This window comes from Mesoplodon bidens (genome assembly GCF_964165515.1).
Source record: "Mesoplodon bidens genome assembly, chromosome: 11".
In the NCBI taxonomy this organism is placed as follows: Eukaryota; Metazoa; Chordata; class Mammalia; order Artiodactyla; family Ziphiidae; genus Mesoplodon; species Mesoplodon bidens.
In genome coordinates, this window is record NC_138167.1 from 63,441,990 (window position 1) to 63,460,708 (window position 18,719).

An 18,719-nucleotide genomic window follows, 5' to 3' on the forward strand; every position below is an offset into this window, starting at 1 on the left:
TTTTTTTTTTTTTGCGGTACGCGGGCCTCTCACTGCTGCGGCCTCTCCCGCTGCGGAGCACAGGCTCTGGACGCGCAGGCTCAGCGGCCATGGCTCACGGGCCCAGCCGCCCCGCGGCACGCGGGATCCTCCCGGACCGGGGCACGAACCCACGCCCCCTGCATCGGCAGGCGGACTCTCAACCACTGCGCCACCAGGGAAGCCCAATAAACCTACTTTTTAAAGAGTTGTTTGGGCACTGGCTGAGCACCGGCGCTTTAGGGATGTTATTTCATTTCATCCTCATGATGTCCTTCCAAGTAGGGGTGCCTCTGATCCTTACTTTAACAGACAGGGAGCCGAGGCCCCAGGGGTCCAGTAGCTCGCCCAGCCCAGAGTCACAGCCGCCAGGAAGCAGCCCCTGCTCCTGGCCTCCCTGCTTCCCTGGCACCTCCCCGCCTCCCTGGCACCTCCCCGGGGGTGAAAGAGCGTGGGAGCGTCCTGGTCCCTGTTGTCTGGCCCAGCACCGCAGACACCAGTTCCCCTCCCTTCGGTGCACAAACGCCAGGCTCGCCAAGTCCTAGGGGCAGCGGTGTCTCCCGTCCTCCCACCCCCACGGCTGTGAGCCAGCCCCCCTTCCTGGGCTCAGCCGGGGGACCTGAGGCGGCCCGGGCAGCGCGGCCCAGCCCACTCTCTTCGCCTCCTCCTGCCACCCGGCTCCGCAGACATCAACGAGTGCCTGGTCAACAATGGAGGCTGCGACCACTTCTGCCGCAACACCGTGGGCAGCTTCGAGTGCGGCTGCCAGAAGGGGTACAAGCTGCTGACCGACGAGCGGACGTGCCAAGGTGAGCCGCCCTCGTCCTCGTGGGGTCCCGCCCCTCTCAGGCCACACAGGCTCCCAGGAGGGTAGGCGAGCCTGGGGTGGGCTTTTCCGCTGGCCTGGCCGGGCCGGGCCTGAGGGGCCGGGGGTAGTTTTTGTGTCCCTAGCCTGTGCGCTTGCCCTCCTGTCTTCCCGTCCTTTATGATTCTAGGGGCCCTGAGAAGCCATCCAGCCCCACCTCTCCCTGATATAGATAGGAACTGAGGCCCAGGGAGGGGTCAGCCAGTGTCCCAGGTGGCCCAGCGAGTAGGTAGCAGAGCCGGTTCCTCCCTCCAGAGGGGGCCTCCCAGGCCACCGTCAGTGGCTTCAGAGGCCAGGTGGATGCTGCCACCTGGTGGAAGCTGTAGCACGTGGCAGGCGTGCTCCAGCAGCCCTTCCTCAGGGTCCCTCCACTGGTGGGGGGGAGCCAAGCATCACAGCCCGGGACAAGTCCCGCAGACGCAGACGTCCTGGATGCAGTGACAGCCCAGAGGATGGGCAGTGGAGAGACGGGTCAGGGAAGGCTCTGGGGGAGGGGACACTGGTGAAGTGCTTGAAGGATGAATAGGCGTCTTCCAGGGGGAGCCAGGGAGGTAAACCCAACCAGGAAGTGGCGCTGTTGGGCTGAGGGGTGTTGAGGAGCCAGAAGGAGCCCTGTGGAGCTAGATGAGGCCATTGAGAAGGAGCCGGCTTCGGAGCAACATGCAGAGAGTGGGGCCGGGGGGTGGGGGGCTGGCTCAGTTCCATCGCGGTTCCCCTGTTGCCTTCCCATCATTGCGTCTCCACGAGGTCCCAGGAGCCACAGGCTGCACCGGGCCGCATCTGGCTTGCGGTTGCAGCATCTGCCTCGTTACGTAGTGCTGCTCAGAGGCCGGCCTGGGGCAGCACGAGGCCTTGAGGGCCCCGAGGAAGGCGAGAGCAGAGGCTGGTAAGGGAGGGTCCGGGCCAGCCTGTCCTGGGGCTCAGCACGTGACCTGAGCCCGTCGCTTCCCCTCCCTGGGCTCGGCCTCTGCCTCCCTGCTCGGACGACCCAGCCCCGTCTTCCTCTCAGGGCACAGGGGCCCACTGGGAGCTCGGCACCTGTCCAGGCTCCGATCAAGGCTCCTCTGCACTTCGGCTTTGTTTCTCCGTCTGCCTTGCCGCGTTCTGTGGAGGGCTGAGGGAGGGCCCTTGACTTTGCATCCCCAGCTGCCCCGTGAGAGGGGCAGGCAGCAGGGGCCACGGAGGAGGTGACGGCAGGACTGCTCCGGGCTCTGGCTGAGTCTCCTCCACCCTCTTCCTGACTCAGCTCTGCAAGGCCCTGGGACTCTGGCCCACCCCTGCTCCAGCACAGCCCCTGGGTCCCCAGCCCCAGCAGGCACTCAGGGCCCTTGGGGTGGGGACCCCAGGCACCTCCCCAGCCCCCCGAGCTCCACACAGTCCCTGAGGATCCAGTGCTGCCACCTCTCAGCCTTTGCCCGGAGCGCCCTTCCCCCACTCTCATTCCTTCATTCCAGGCTGGCCCCATCCTTCAGGGTCTAGCCCAGGGGCCACAGCACCAGGAGGTCTTCCCAGATCCACCCCCTGGAGGAATCACATCTTCCTTTGAGCATCCACAGGGGTTCCTTCCTGGTGCTCGTGTTATTACAAACACATATGTTACGAGTGCGTCTGCAGTCATGTGAGCAACTGTATTCAAAGAATAAATTCCAACTACAGTGCCCGTGGAGAGGCAGGTCAATGTCTGCCTTGCCCTCAGGACCCCCATCAACTGTCCCATGGAGGCCATCTTGCTCAGAACTCACGGCCAGGATAGATTTGTCTCCTGCAAACATGTAGTTCATTTCCTCCTTTCCAGTAACAGCACTCTGTGGCCCTCCCTCATTCCCTTTTTACCCTGGCTGCCAGGGTGGTCAGAATCAAATTTCACATACTATCAAGGCTACTTTGTTATTCCTCATGGGTAGCATCTTCCCTACCCCCATCCCCCTTTCTGTCTGTGCTGTTTTCCCCATTTTCTCCAGAGACATCTTGGGGTGATGGGGGAACACACTTTGGTCGGCATTCAAGTGGCCTATTTTCATGTCCCAGTTCAGCCCCTTCCTCAGGCAAGCCCGTTAGTTTCCTGCAGGTGTGGATTAAGTACCTACACTAATCACACTGGAATGGGAAATATCAAAATGGCAGGGATTCGTAATAATCCCTTCCACTCAAAATGTTTCTACCCTGCCCACCTCAAGAAAAGATGTGAGGCAGCTTCTCACCCAGACACATGAGGCTAATGGAGACAGAATGGGAAATTGGGCAGCGACACGAAGTCTGACGTTTGCTGTGTGTCGGCTGTGCACTGAGCCTGGGGCCCCAGGACTGTCGGGCACAGAGGTCTGTTGAGTGACTGAGCGAGGGGCAGGCCGTGCCATCTACCACACCCTGAACCTCCTCCCAAACTTTGTCTCCCTGTGGCCACACAGACATCGACGAGTGCTCCTTCGAGCGGACCTGTGACCACATCTGCATCAACTCCCCGGGCAGCTTCCAGTGCCTGTGCCGCCGCGGCTACACTCTCTATGGGACAACCCACTGCGGAGGTCTGCAGCTCGCCCGCCAGGGCCACCTCCCCCCAGAGGCACGCGCCCGGCCGCACGGCCACCTGCACTGCACCCCACACCCCAACCTTGACCTTGACTCTGACGGGCCTGGGAGGGACTGGTGGGCAGAGGGGCTCAGCCAAGGGTAAGGCAGGAGGGTGGGGGGATGGGCAGCAAGCATCCACTGGGTGCCAGGCCTCAGCCAGGCTGTGGACACGGGCCTGGAAACAGCAGTTTCTGGGGAACCCCAGTCCGGAAGGGAGGATGGCTGCACAGAGGATCCCACAGTTCATTCCAGTGGAGGGGGGAACAACAGAGAAGGGCAGAAGGTGGGGACAATGGGGGTCTCCTAGAGGAGGAGTGTTTGGGTCACGGTGGGGGAAGCGTGCCAGAGAGGTCAGCGTGTGCAAAAGCACTGAGGCAGAGGGAGCACAGAGGGACCGAGAGGCAGCCAGTGGGGGCTAGAGTCCCATGAGGGAAGGGGCACACGGTGGGAGATGCAGACAGAGGGGACACAGGGCTTCGTGAGCCCCAGGGGACTTGTGGCTTTATTCCCAGTGCGATGAGAAGCCATTGGAGGGTTTATGCGGGGATATGACGGGCTCAAGTTCATGTAACGAGATTCCTCCAGCTGCCACATGTTTAGGAGAGTGGAACCCAGGGCACCAGTGGGGACACGGCTCCAGGCATGGGAGTGAGAGCTACTGGAGCCTGGGCAGGGTGGGGAGGGATGTGGAGAGAGGGAAGGTTCTAGATGCCTTTAGGTGCCACGGATGATGGGACATGGGGAAGTACAGGCTTGGGAGGTGAAGCTGGCAGAGGTGTCAAGAATGGCCCTGAGGTCCCTGGTGTCTCTCCCTTTCCTTTGACCTGGTGGTAGCCACACTTCCTCTGTGGGCAGCTGTGAAGTTTAGGTGGGCTCAGGCACAGCTGGTGCTAGGGGCGTGGCTCGTGGGGTGAGCTGCAGATTCTTCTGGAGGGACTCCCAAAAACCTGGGCACCAGCTTCTGCACACAGGTCTTTGGCCCAAAAGAAGGCGGGGCCTCGGGAGACTTCTTGCACCCAGGTGCCTGTTGTGCAGGAGGGAAACTGGCTGGGAAGGGCACGTCCGAAGTCCCACAGTGAGATACGGCCTCAGGACCCCGGGGCCGGTGCTGGTCATTCCGGCCCCACAAGACCTGACTGCAACTTTATTTTGTCCCATTTCTCTGCCCTCCCCCAAGTCTGGGCTCAGCTGCCCAAGTTCAGCAAACCACTGAGGTTCCTGGGGGAGGGATGTGTGTCGGTGCCTGCGGGAGCCCTGTGTGTGTGCAAGCTCGTGTGTGTGTCGTGTGCGACCACACGTCTGCATCCAGTGACAGTATCAGGCTGGAGTCAGGGTCAGGGGATTCTCGGCCCTCCTGTCCTGGGTGGGTCCTGCCCTGCCAGCCCCAAGGGTGTGGCCTCGGCTGGACCGTCCAGCCCCCCCTCCTGCCCTTACGCCTACCTGTGCTTGCAGATGTGGACGAGTGCAGCATGAACAACGGGAGCTGTGACCAGGGCTGTGTCAACACCAAGGGCAGCTACGAATGCATCTGCCCCCCAGGGAGGCGCCTCCACTGGAACCGGAAGGACTGCGTGGGTGAGTGCCCTGGGGCGAGCCATCGCGAGGACCCCTGAGAAGGGCCTGAGTGCCAGGTCCTCCCCTGGTGCCTGGATGGCTGGGGTTCCTGGGCAGGTGCTCTCTGCTGCTGGGATATGGCTGATGGGAATGAGGGCTGACAGAAGAAGAGGGGTTGCAGCGGGGAGAGCACGCTTGGTGTCAGCCAGAGGCACAGAAACGGGCTTGGGGGGGGCGGGGCACGGGGAGCACGGAGGTGGAGACCTGGGGGTCCGCGTGTGCAGCCAGAGCTGTGGACTCAGGAGGATCTGACACGTAGAAGCAGCAGAGGGCGGAGGCCTCAGTAGCCCCAGCTCCCCTTGTCCTGCCAAGGAAGCTGGTGGGAGGGGAGGGCTGGTTACACGGGGTGCAGCAGCAGCAGAGCCTGGACTGGGGAGCGGCTGGTTCTTTGTACACCCGCCACTGGACCGGCAAGGGGCGGGCCTCCTAGAGAGCTCAGGGCTCATGCGCCCTCTGCTGCTGAGCTCTGGGGCCTTGGGGCACCTCTCGGCTGAGTGCTGGACAGTCCATTTTCACTGGTTCCATAAACACACACTGACTACCTGCTGTGTGCCGGGCCTGTACTGGGTCCCAGGAACGGCTCTCAGGTCCTTGCCCTGCCATGCTCCAGCATCCCCAGGGCCTTGAGAGTAAGCCTCTAGATCTCAGAGTTCATCTCTCTTGGCTCAGAGCCCTCCAGGGAGTCCTCGTCGTGCAGAAGCAAAGTCTGGATTCCTGGAATGGCCCAAAGGCTGCTACAGCCCGGCCAGCTTGCCCTCCACCCTCACCCCCACCCACCCCGTGCCAGCCTCCCTGACCTCACAGGTGCAGCCCCCCGACCTCAACATAGCCACGCTCGGGCTCTTCTCTTAGCCTAGAGGACTCGTCACTCCCTGCACAGGGGTCTGCTTGGGGTGGGGGGAATTCCTGACCACACCTGGAGCAGCAGCCGGCCCCCCTCTGCGCGCCCTCCGCCTCTTGTCTCCCGTGCTCGCCTCCTCCCATCGCAGCCACTGGCTGCCCCGGGGTGTCGTCGGTCTGGCCTCGCTGGACACACACTCTGCACACCCGAGCAGGTATTCTTTGCTTGTCTTGTTCACTGCCGTATCCCCGGCACCTAGAACAGGCCCAGCAGCCATAGACACTCAGTGAAGGATTTGTTGAAGGAATGAAGGAAAGTATCAGAGAATGGATACCATCACTTAGTAACCCGAGGTCAGACAGCTGAATTTATTGCTTACTTAAGTGAGAATTGCTCTGGTGCTCAGGCAGTCTTGTTGAGCAAAGCAAACCACTGGTTTTGCCTAGAGTTTGGGGGAAGAGCTCGTGTGGAGTTGTGCTGGTTAAAGGCAGGTGATAGTCTCAGCAGCATGCCTTTGCAGGGCTCTGAGGGAGACTGGGCTCACACCAGCCTCAGAAGCCTGGTCGCTGAGTGAACTGGCCCAGAGCTGGCTGACTTTCCACGCCCACGCCCTCATCAATTGATTGGCTTTCCAAGGTGTGTCCACTGATGATTCGGGTCATGTGAGGTCTGGTATTTACTGATGACCAGAGCTATTGGGTACAGGCTTTCTCTAGGGATATGAGGACACGTTTCTTTGTTTGTTTGTTAATTCTCAGTCCCCTTTTTGGTCGTCCCTCCTCAGTCAGAGCTGCAGGAGAGGCCACCAGGGCTTGTCCAGATCTTCACCACTGCCACCAAACCAGCCTCTATGGACGGTCATCGGTGGAGGTCTGATCATCAGGTCACAGTCAGTCGGGGAGGTTTTATCGCATTTTTGTCTCTGAGCCGTTTGCTGGGACTAGGACCAAGCGAAAGCAGTTGATATTCTAGACAGTAGATGTGGAATGATGAGACAGACAAGTGCGACTGCAGGTTTTACTAGAAGGTGCTGGAAGGAAGGCCCTCTAGAACCATGATTTAAGGGTTCCCAGGGCTGACCGGGAAAACCGGTCCCACCTGCCCCCTAAGCCCACAGTATGCAGGTTGCTTTCTCATGTAGCCTTGAAGTAGGCCGTCCCACCTCACCTGGACTGTGAATCCAGGTTCAGAATGAAGTGCCGGCAGGGGCACAAACTCCCCTGGTTGCCCAGAAGATCCAAGGTCATACTATTATCTATAACTACTTGCACTAGGCGGTCAGACTGCTTTGTCCTGCCCCCCACGCCATGCCCTAGGCTGTATTATTCACTGTATCACCCTAAGTGAGGGACACACTTTTGATGACCGCTAAAGCTGTCCAGTCCCTCTGGTTGGGGCCAAGAGCCTCCACCATCTGCTTCACCAGGTATTATTACGTCCCTCAGGTGTTCTACGGTTAGATACTTTGCAAGGAGGCATCGTTCACTGAGGGTACTGGCGAGTCATTCACTTGTTACAGTCTCAGAGACCCACAGGGCAGGTAGCTGAGGTCCTGCGGTGGCACCCATGAATCAGATGTCCATGTGAGACACGGGGTCAACCTCAGTGGAGCGGTAGGTATATTGTCTGTGGGTGGTGTTGTGACAAACAGTCAAATACATTGCAGGACAGCTAAACTGGTCTCTCCTGATGGGAGGGCATTTTCCTTTTTTATGTATTGCCTACAAAGAGGATCATAATTATGTTCGTGTAACATACTTTATAACATTTTAAAATGTTGGCTTCCCTAGCAATAGCTTGGGAGAACCGATTTAAAGAATCAGGAGGGTAGGGACTTCCCTGGTGGCACAGTGGTTAAGAATCCACCTGCCCATGCAGGGGACGTGGGTTCGAGCCCTGGTCCGGGAAGATCCCACATGCCGGGGCAACTAAACCTGTGTGCCACAACTACTGAACCTGTGCTCTAGAGCCCGTGAGCCACAACTGCTGAGCCTGCGTGCCACAAGTACTGAAGCCCACGTGCCTAGAGCCCGTGCTCCGCAACAAGAGAAGCCACTGCAATGAGAAGCCCGCGCACCGCAACAAAGAGTAGCCCCCCCTTGCCGCAACTAGAGAAAGCCCGCGCACAGCAACAAAGGCCCAACGCAGCCAAAAAAAAATAAATTTATTTATTTTAAAAAAAGAAAAAAAGAATCAGGATGGTGGTTATCACTAGTAAGGCCTAGATCTAGGTGAGTTATTTGTAAGGGAAACATGATAGGGTAAACCAGAAGTGTGCAGCTTTAAATGCATAAGGTGGGAAAACGTGATCCGAAGAATGAAGAACAAAGGTATGCAAAAGAGCGTGTGGAAATCAGTGGGTACAGACGTCTAGGAGAATTCATTCCAGTCGTCTTAGGCACAACCTCTCTATTCTGTGTAGCCATCAGCCGGTTCTGAGAATCTTGGGTAACAGTCAATTTCTGTGAACTGTCTGCTTTGGGGGGTTCTCTAAAAAACCTCAGTTTAAGACCTCTAGGGCTTCCCTGGTGGCTCAGTGATTAAGAATCCGCCTGCCAATGCAGGGGACACGAGTTCAAGCCCTGGTCCGGGAAGATCCCACATGCCATGGAGCAACTAAGCCCATGAGCCACAACTGCTGAGCCCACATGCCACAACTACTGAAGCCCATGTGCCTAGAGCCTATGCTCCGCAACAAGAGAAGCCACTGCAATGAGAAGCCCGCGCACCACAACGAAGAGTAGCCCCCCTCGCCGCAACTAGAGAAAGCCCACACACAGCAATGAAGACCCAACACAGCCTAAAATAAATAAATAAAATAAATAAATTTATTTTTTTTAAATATGTAAATGGTGACTTTACAGTAAGTTCTGAAAAATTCATTTTTATTTCTTAAGAAAAATTAGGGGTAATAAAGACTGTGATATTTCTGAGTAATTCATGAATAACTCTCCCAGTAAAATGTGTCTGTATGTTACTAAATAAATAAATTGGAATATCCCAAAGAAGGAACACAAAATCTAATCATATTTTAGCTCCTATGAGTGCTGTTATTTTTTTCAACAAGAGACTGCTTCAGTTCATCCAGAAAGTAAACATACTATTACTAGAGCGTAATTATAACCCATGAAATCCATCTGGACGTGCTCAAAGTGTCGCTTAGGGCTTGGTTCAAGTCCATGTCCCATCTTTACACTTTACCCAGGATTCTGAAGGTCACAGCCACACCACGAACTGGCCATTTCCTCTGCCACCCTGGAAAAGCTTCTCACCAACGTTGTCTAATGTCACTGCCAGTTTGTCCCTACAAGGATGGGTTGTCTTAGGAAAGATGTTAGCAAACGTCTGAGTGAGGTGGTCTGGTGGTCCCAGGAGGCCGCTCTGGCTTCACCAGGCATCATCCTCATGGCTCTTACAACTTGCTCCCCCTGCTTCTTTACAGAGTAGGAAGCCAAACCTAGTGTGTGATGGAACCCTTGGGCCCCTCTGTCCTTGCCCCAGGACTTCGGCCAGAGCAGCCTGTTTCTCATGATGATCTGGAAACATTTCCACCAACTTCCACCTCTTCTGCTGTGGGCCTCTGTGCTCCCGTTATGGGCAGGAAACCTCTCTGTTTTCAAAGCATTCTAAGGTTGAGTGCTTCCGCTCATGTGCATATTTACCTTTTATGTTTAGCAATTTAACATGCTAGAGAGAGCCACGGGTGCGGCCCTAGAGCCAACTGGAGCCCCTCCGGGCTTGATTCCAGCCTGGAGGATTCTTGCCTGTCCAGCCTGGTACTATCTCTCTTCCTTTTCTTTTTTTTAAGTACTTTTTTTTTTTTTTTGGCTGCGTTGGGTCTTCGTTGCTGTGTGTGGTGTCTCTCTAGTTGTGGAGAGCGGGGGCTACTCTTTCTTGCGGTGCGGAGCACGGGCTCTAGGCACGCCGGCTTCAGTAGTTGTGGCTCTCAGGCTCTAGAGCGCAGGCTCAGTAGTTGTGGTGCACGGGCTTAGTTGCTCTGCAGCATGTGGGATCTTCCTGGACCAGGGCTCGAACCCGTGTCCCCTGCATTGGCAGGTGGATTCTAAACCCCTGTGCCAACAGGGAAGTCTCCTGTCTCTCTTCTTTTTGTTTTTTGCTCTTATTAACAGCTTTTTTGAGATATAATCACATGCCACAAAATTCACCCATTTAGTGTACAATTCAGTGTGTTTTAGTATAATCACAGAGTTGTGCAACCACAATCCACTTTAGAGCATTTTCATTACTCCCCAAAGAAACCCCATGCAGTCACTCCCCATTTTCCCTCAAGCCCCCCAGTCCTAGGCAACCATAATCGACTTTTGTCTTTTATGAATTCGCCTATTCCGGACATTTCATGTAAGTGGAATGCAATGTGTGGCCTTCTGTGACTGACATTTCATTTAGCGTAATGTTTTCAAGGTTTACCCACGGTGTAGCATGTGTCAGTGCTTCATTCCTCTTTATTGCTGAGTTACATTCCACTGTATGGTTATACTGCATTTTGTTTATCCACTCATCAGTCGATGGACATTCGGGTTGTTTCCAGTTTTGGGCTATTATGAATATTCATGTGCAAATTTCTGTATGAACGTATGTTTACAATTTTCTTGGGTATATACCTAGGGGTGGAATCGCTGGGTCATATGGTAACCCTGTGTTTAAATTTCAAGGAACTGCCAGACTATTTTCCAAAGTGGCTGCACGATTTTACATTCCCTCCAGCAGTGTGTGAGGGCTCCAGTTTCTCCACATCCTCACCAACACTTGTTATTAGCTGACTTTTTGATTATAGTCATCTTACTGGGTGTAAAATGGTATCTCATTGTGGTTTTTATTTGTAATTCCCTGATGGCTAATAATGTTGAGTATCTTTTCATGTGTTTATTGTCCATTTGTATATCTTCTTTGGAGAAATGTCTATTCAGCTCCTTTGCCCATTTTTTGATTGGGTTCTTTGTCTTTATTATTCAAGTGTAAGAATTCCTTATATGTTTTAGATACAAGTCCCTAATTAGATATAAGATTTGCAAAGATTTTTTTCTCATTCTGTGAGTTGTCTTTTCACTTTCTTGATGGTGTCTTTTGAATCATGAAAGTTTTTAATTTTCGTAAAGTTCAGTTTATCTCTTTTTTTCCTTTGGTTGCCTGTGTCTTTTATGTCACTTCTGAGAAACTGTTCATTGCCTAATCTAAGTTCCCAAAGATAACACCTGTTTTCTTCTAAGAGCTTTATATTTTTAGCTCTTACATTTAGGTCTTTGATCCATTTTGAATTAATTTTATATGTGTGAGATAGGGGTCCAACTTCATTCTTTTGCATGTGGCTCTTCAAGTGTCACAGCATCATTTGTTGGAAAAAAACCATTCTTTTTTCCCATAGAATTATCTTGACACCCTCTTGAAATCAGTTGGCCATAAATGTATGGATTTGTCTCTGGACTCTCAGTTCTGTCCCATTGATCTATTTGTTTGTCCTCATACCTATACACCACTATAGCTTTATAGTGTTTTTAAATCATAAAATGTGAGTCCTCCTACTTTGTTTTTCATATTTCAAGATCTGGCTATTCTCGAACTTCCCTTGAATTTCCATATGGATTTTAGGATCTCTGCATTTTTTAAGATAAGTCCCATCAACAAAACAATATTAAGTTGGGGTTTGGTGTGGAGCATCCAAAAGATCTGTTCTGGATATGAACACTTCTGAAGTACAGACACACCGAGATGAGTCTCTCCTTCAGGAAGGGGTAGGAGAGGGAATTCCCTGGCGATTCAATGGTTAGGACTCGGCACTTTCGTGACTATGGCCTGGGTTCAATCCCTGGTCCGGGAACTAAGATCCCAAAATCCACATGGTGCAGCCAAAAAAAAAAAAAAAAAGAGGAAGGGGTAGGAGAGTTGCTCGATGGTAGTATGAGAAGGAGAAAGGAACCAGACACCGTGATTAGTTCACTGACAAGCAGAAAAAGTACTGGGTGTTTTCAGGTCACAGGAGCGATCATACTGCATGTGGTACTCTCAGATTTAAACGTGGTTCTGGTACAAGATCTGAAGATGTTTCAACTACTTTATCCAAGGCTATGATTGCTCTGAGGCAGGAAGGACAAGCCTTGGTCACGGGTGCTCCCCATGTTGTTGAGTTTGTCCCCTGAGAGCCTGGCCTAACCTTTGCATGTTGATACCAAAAAAAAAACAAAAAAAGATTTCTTGCAATCAGGGAAGACAGTCTGGACTCTTCCTGGGCTCTCCTCCAGTCATTCTGCTGATGCCGTGGAAACTTTGCCCCAGGGATTCTGTTTTGTGATCATACACAATAGAGGTATATTAAGGTTCCCATTGGCTGTAATCTGAATCATGTGTAGGAGAATTTTCTGAGACTTCAGGGAGTGAACCTTCTCACAGAGAGCCCGGACTGGTGTTGGAGGGAGAAGGGAGCAAACCGCTCCCTGGGCCCAGCGTCCCCCTACGTCCAAACGGATGTGGACCCTGCTATCTCCCAGCCCCCTCCCACCAAGACGGTCTGGCCAGGGGACGGATGTGTGGTGGGCGTTCCTCTTGGTCCATGCTCAGGGGCCCTGCCGGCTCCAGAAAGCCACTCCTGGCCCCTCAAGCCTCTCTTGTGTCTTCCTTCTCCTCAGAGACGGGCAAGTGCCTTTCTCGGGCCAAGGCCTCACCCCAGGCCCAGCTGTCCTGCAGCAAGGTGGGCGGTGTGGAAAGCTGCTCCCTTTCCTGCCTGGCCCACACACTCTTCATGCCAGGTAACCCAAGGCTGTCCCCAGGATGGGATGGGGGGCGGGGCTCCCTTCCCTGGGATCCAGCCTCTGCTCCCTGCTGTTCTCCAGGAGGGGAGCCCAACCTAGGAATGAGGACCCCCAGCCCTGGTCACTGAGTGACCCTGGGCAGCTGTCTGGTTCTGTGGGGGGCCGCAGTGTCCTTCTCAAAAGTGCAGCGGACGCATTCCTGCCCAGCCACTTAGCCTGTAGTTGTGTAGCAGAAACGGACTGACGTGAGGGTCAGTCCTGACCCTCATCGCATTCAGTGACCCCTCCGAGGCCCCCAGGATGTGCGGGTGCTGGAAGGGGGGGCACCCAGGCCCATCTCAGCCCTGGCCTCTCTACAGACTCGGACGACAGCTACAGCCTGAGCTGCGGTGTCCCGGGCCTCCAGGGCAAGATGCTACAGAAACGCAACAGCACCGGCTCCAGCACCGGGCCCAGCTGCTCAGGTAGTCCCTGGCCTGTCCACACCGCACGCACCTGCGGGACCCCTTGACTTTCCGTCCAGCACCAGGCCAGGGGCAGACAGAGAGGCATGGCCCAGGGAAGGCCTCCTGGCCTGGCGCCTGCCCAGTATGGCTCAGTGTGCCAGGGAGCTAAGAGCAGGGCCAGGACCCAGAAGCAAGCAGGCTGTAAGCTGAGTCCCAGCCCAAGGGCAGTGGACCATGGAAGGGCCCTTCCGGCTCTGGGCCACAGTTCCAGAGTGGTTTAGTGACCCTAAAGTGCTATGGGTCTATGGATCTCAGATTCCATTTCAGTGAAGGGAGTCACATCTGCTGCGGCCACAAGGTTCTAAAAACTCCCAGAGTCAGAGCTTCCCTGGGAGACCACCCACCCGCCCCACCCCACCCCCCAGGAATACTGGAGTCACGCACACTCCCACGCACTTTGGGACACAGCCAGATCCCCTGCCAGCAGGAGGTTGTGCTTCGGCAGCTTCTCCTATTCAGGATGCTGGATTCAGTGATATGCTTAATACATACACAATGTAATCCTAAGCTTCTGTGACTATAGGATTCTTTGGTCCAAGGGTCTGCTTTGCTCTTGGAAGGAATCAGCGGCTCTGGCATCTGTATCATTTCAAATCCCCTTCCCTTCCTTGCTTCCCTCTCTCGTCCGTGCTGCCCCTTTTCCTGAAAGCACCAGCCGCATAAAGTAGCTCTGGTGATGGGGGAGAAAGGCAGGAGGCTTGCCCTTCCTCCTCCACCGACCGCTGGCTGGATGGCCCCTGGGGCGAGCATGACCCCACCGTCCACCCACCCTTGCACCTTTTTCAGGGAGAGAAACAAAGCGGCAGAGGTCCCCACCCACGGCTCCCGGTGGGTTTGTCCCCCTGACAGCCCCCTCACGCTCAGGCACTCCCTCCGCAGCCCCCGGCCCCACCACCTCCCTGCCCAAGGGAGAGGCCGCCACCTGGGGGGATTTGGACTTTCCCCAGGTGTCCCTGCCACCCTCATCAGGCAGAAGGCCCGGTTCAAGATTCGAGATGCCAAGTGCCACCTCCAGCCCCGAAGCCGGGAGCCAGCAAAGGAGGCCCTGAGGCATCTGCTGCTGGGTGAGTGGGCCGCCCTGGCACCGCCCACACGGGGGGCGGGCGGAGGTCCCCAGGCCTGGGGGCTGGGAGCCCAGGGTCCAGCGGGACTGGGTTTCCAGGGGTAGGGGCCTCTCTTCGTCCTCACCACCGTGGTCCCTTAGCCCCAGGAGCCACGCCTGGTGGACCATAGAGAGTGGTGGTGTCCCTGGGGAAGAAAGCCAGCATTTGAGTGGAAAAGCATCCCTGGGGTCCACCGGTCCGCCTCACTCGGGGTTAAATGAGCTCCCCCAGAGCAAGGGCTTTCTGCACAGCCTGGTCGTGTCCAAACGGGAGGAACCCTGGGCTCACTCAGCGGCTCTCTCTAGAATGAGGGTGACCCAGAAGGGTGTTCCAGGCTCGGGGAGAGCCTGGGGAAAAGGACCAGGAGGAAAGCATGCCAGCTCTGTTTCCATGAAGATTCCCGAACACCTTAGGATTCCTCCTCAAATCTGACAAACCTCGGTGCCCAGCAGGCCTAACCTGGGCCGAGCGGCCCTGAGCTGGAGCTGCACAGCTTTGCTAAGGAAAATGCACGAAGTGCCTCACATGCAGCAGTGTGATGGCCTCGGGAGGGCTGGGTGCAGGGCCTGGCTCAGCCCCCCCGGCCCCTCCTGAGACCTGGCCTTCTCCAGCCTCAGTTTCCCCGTGTGCACATGGACTCTTAGGCAGGGTGGGACCCTGGCCACCAGCAGTCTGTGTGCAGGGTGAGGTAGGACCGTGCCACCTTCGCCACAGTGGCTCCTTCCTTGTCCAGAAAACTGCCACGTGACCTTTGTGACCCTCAAGTGTGACTCCTCCAAGAAGAGGCGCCGTGGCCGCAAATCCCCATCCAAGGAGGTGACCCACATCACAGCAGAGTTCGAGGTTGAGACAAAGATGGAAGAGGCCTCAGGTGGGTGAGGAGTCCCCTCGTGAGGTGCTCAGGGCCTCAGCGAGGACAGTGGGCTGGGAGGTCTGCTGGGCATGAAGCCAGGCTCCCACCCAAGCCACGGCTACCAGAGGTGGAGGCCAGCCAGGCAAGCGGGGGAACTGGCAGGGCTCAGGGCCGGACCCTCAGAGCAGCTGCCCAGCCCAGGGTGGAAGAGGAGGCCCGGGGCCGCGAGAGGAGCAGGGCTGGGGCCTGCAGTGACAGCCACACGCCTCTCCCCACTGCTCCACGCCCTCACCGGGGCCTGGAAGGGCCCATGACTGCAGCCTCCCCGGGACCGTTGAGCCAAGGACCTGTCTTTCCCAGGTTCCAGCAGGGGCCTTGTGGGATGCTGGCTCGTGTTTCATACCAGCAGTTCCCTCTGGGCTGTAGATGAGAGCTGAGTTGTGACAGAGGAACAGAGATCTGTCACAAGTGTGTGCTGTGTGTGCCTGGCCCTGGACGCTGTGGAAAGAGGGGACAGACCCTTGTCCCCGCACTGGCAGCAGGGCCAGCCAAGGGAGACACCGGACGGCGGGCACGTGAGAACGAACAGGGCACAGCACCGAGGGCCCTCCCCTAGAGAGGGGCCCAGAATCTCCCCCAGAGAGGTGCCATTTGAATCGGGACTTGAAAACAAAGTTCACCAAGTGGAACTGGTGGCAGGGATGGCGCTCAGGCAGAGTGAACAGAACAGGCAAAGGCCCAGAGGCCAGGGAGACTAGGGCATGTTCCGGAAGCAGTGAGGAGGGCAGGGCGGCCGCAAGGCAGAGTTCACGGTGAGTGTCGGATGCTGGGGGTTAGAGCTAGCGAGGCGGGCAGGGGCTGGACCACGAGGGGCCTGGGATTCAAGGCGGCAGAGCTGGATGTGGTCTTGGGTGCAGTGGCAGCCTCAAGGGTGTTTGAGCAGCAGGCGGGGCCCCCATGAGTGAGCTGTGCCCTGGGCAGGGGATGTGTTGCAGTGGCAGAGACCGGGCTTCTTCTGCTCAGATCTGCTGCGGGGCCCTTGAGCGGCTCATACCTCTCGGGGCCTCAGTCTTCTGGAGCCTCAGTCTCCTGCTGTCAGACATTCGCAGCAAGGGCGCCTCGGCCCGGGGCCGCCGCGGGAAGGCTCTGAGCAGAGGCGCGGCCCAGCGCAGCGCCTGGCTGGGCAGCCTGGCGGAGAGACGGCTGGCGACGGCGGGGCGGGGGTGTCGCAAGCTCGGGTCTTGCCCGCCCCTGCAGACACCTGCGAGGCCGAGTGCGTGCGGAGGCGAGTGGAGCAGAGCCTGCAGGCCGCCGTCAAGACTCTGCGCAAGTCCGTCAGCCGGCAGCACTTCTCCGTCCAGGTCGCAGGCACTGAGTACGAGGTGGCCCAGCGGCCGGCCAAGGCCCTGGAGGGCCAGGGGACGTGTGGCACAGGCCAGGTGCTGCAGGACGGCAAATGCGGTGAGTCCCTGCCCTCAGCCACTCCAGTGTCGCCCTGCGGACTTTCTCTGTCCTTCCTTCCGTGTGGGCCCAGATATAGAGCCCACGGGAGACAGACACGTTGGGCCGGGACAGGGAGACAAGGAGGCCTGCCGGGGAGGAGTTCCGTAGCACTTAGACATGACGGCTGTCATTAAAGGGCGCTCCCCTGGTGCCGGGACCGAGTACACGTGTGACCCTGCCTGCGGTCCTGAGGAGGGGCGGGACAGAAAGGCCCCAGGGAGGGGTGTGAGGGGCATGGAACCAGTCCATGTGGCTCGAGAAGCCTTCCCGGCAGAGGCATGTGGGAACTGAGGGCAGAGGAGGAGCAGAGCGAAGATGCCCGGGAGGCTGAGGGCCCCCCGGCGGGGCGGGGGCGGTGCTGCCAGGTGCAGGGAAGGCCAGGCCACCGCAGGGGCCGTGGGCAGGGCGGCCAGGTCCAGTGAACGAGGCTGGGGACCTGACCGGCCCCCATCGAGAGGGGACGGGTTTAGAGACAGCCCCCGGTGGCTCAGAGGTGAACTTGACTGAGTCCTGGTTCTAGTGGGGTTGACGGTTACGTGGGAGAGAAGGCAGGCAGCCACCGGGTGAGCGTATCCACAGGCCAGATGAGGGCTTGCTGGCCCCGGTGCTGCCCTGGGCGCGCTGGGAAGCACTGGCCCGCGCTGAGCCGGCAACAGCCTCATTCGCCCTCTGCCGTGGGAAGGCCAAGTGGGGGGCAGCAGCGGAGCGGAGACCTAGCCAGAGATGGTAGACCTGGAACCAGGGGGTAGCAGGAGAGGCGGGCAAGGAAGAGAGAAATTGAGAGCACGCTTTGAGAGGGAGGCGAGGGAGAAGGAGGCTTCAAGGACGACTCCAAGGGTTCTGGCCACTTGGGCAGAGACTGCATCGTTTTCGGATCTGGGAGAAACTTGGGGGAGGGGGCTGGCGGAGGGGGTGTCCCAGCTGTCCTTGTTAGTCTGAGACGCTCATGAGTCGTCCTGGTGAAGGCGCTGACTAGGTTGGAGGCACAAATCTGGAGCACAGAGTGTAGCCTGGGCCAGAGACACAGGCTGGGAGCCGCTGGAGAGGAGGTGGGATTTAGGAGTGGGGGGAGGGGCGGTGGAGCGGGCACAGCGCCGTCTCCCCGCAAGGGGGGAGGGGGAGGGACTCGGGAAGTCATTCTTTTATTTTTAACCACTCATTTTGAAACCATTTCAAACTTTCAGAAACACTGCCAGATAGAACAAAGAACTTCCGTATTTTCTTCATGCAGATTCCCCCACTGCGGATGTCTTACAGCATTCGCGCTGTCATGCTTTCCCGGGCGTGCGGCGTGCTTGTGCGCCTTTACATCACCCGCTAAATTTCACCAACTCTTCCGACAGCATCCCTTTCCTCTCCGAGTTGTGTTTAGTGGTCCTGTCTCCAGAATCCTTCATCTGGAGCAGTTCCTGGCTCTTCCCCTGCCTCTCCTGTCCTGCCCCCGGCTGGCCCTAAGTTCTGTAAAGTGACCCTCAGCTGCATCTGGTGTTTCCTGGTGACCAGACTCAGGGCCTGCGTTCTTGGCAGGAAAACCACGCTCCACGTCTGCTCTTCAGCGCCCCCTTCAGGAGGCACAGGGTATTGCCCTGGTCCGCCGCTGGTTCCTCCACCTTAATTCACCCTTTTCCCTCTAGGATTTCATGGGGACGTATTGGAGTTGCACCAACACCCTGCTCCCCATCAAACTGCCATCCACTCGCTGACAGCCACCAAATGAGCCACTTCTACAATTGTTGCCAAGCCGTGTTCTCTATTTCTATCATCCTTCCTACATTTATTAGCATTCTAGTGTAAGAGAGAGCTTTCCCTTCTCCCACATGTTGGCATGTATCTATATATCTATGCATTTATGTCAGTGTGGACTCACAGATTCCTCCCTGGCTTGTAATCCACTCCTAACATGACTTAGTTCGGTGCTCAGATCGTCCCCGCTTCAGCCAGTGGCCGCCCCATCAGCTTGACCCCTGTGTCCTTTTGACATGGCTCCATCACTCACCGAGCATTCTCTTACTGTCCGGCACTAAAGATGTTTCAGACTCAGCTTGTGCTTTCCCTGCCTTGGAATCAGCCAAATCTCCAAG

The 18,719-nt window shown here is 56.6% G+C and overlaps 1 protein-coding gene across 3 annotated transcripts in view; it reads left to right on the forward strand.

Moving 5' to 3' along the window:
- Positions 1 to 18,719, forward strand: part of SCUBE1 (signal peptide, CUB domain and EGF like domain containing 1) — a gene marked incomplete at its 5' end in the record, with an annotated part of 129,984 nt that overhangs the window by 100,315 nt on the left and 10,950 nt on the right. For all 3 annotated transcript variants that reach the window (XM_081249522.1, XM_081249523.1, XM_081249524.1), the window contains 8 exons: positions 705 to 827; positions 3,292 to 3,408; positions 4,907 to 5,029; positions 12,551 to 12,670; positions 13,033 to 13,137; positions 14,127 to 14,243; positions 15,016 to 15,153; positions 16,393 to 16,596. In XM_081249522.1, the coding sequence (XP_081105648.1) occupies positions 705 to 827; positions 3,292 to 3,408; positions 4,907 to 5,029; positions 12,551 to 12,670; positions 13,033 to 13,137; positions 14,127 to 14,243; positions 15,016 to 15,153; positions 16,393 to 16,596 (1,047 nt within the window). The remainder of the gene's footprint in view (positions 1 to 704; positions 828 to 3,291; positions 3,409 to 4,906; positions 5,030 to 12,550; positions 12,671 to 13,032; positions 13,138 to 14,126; positions 14,244 to 15,015; positions 15,154 to 16,392; positions 16,597 to 18,719) is intronic.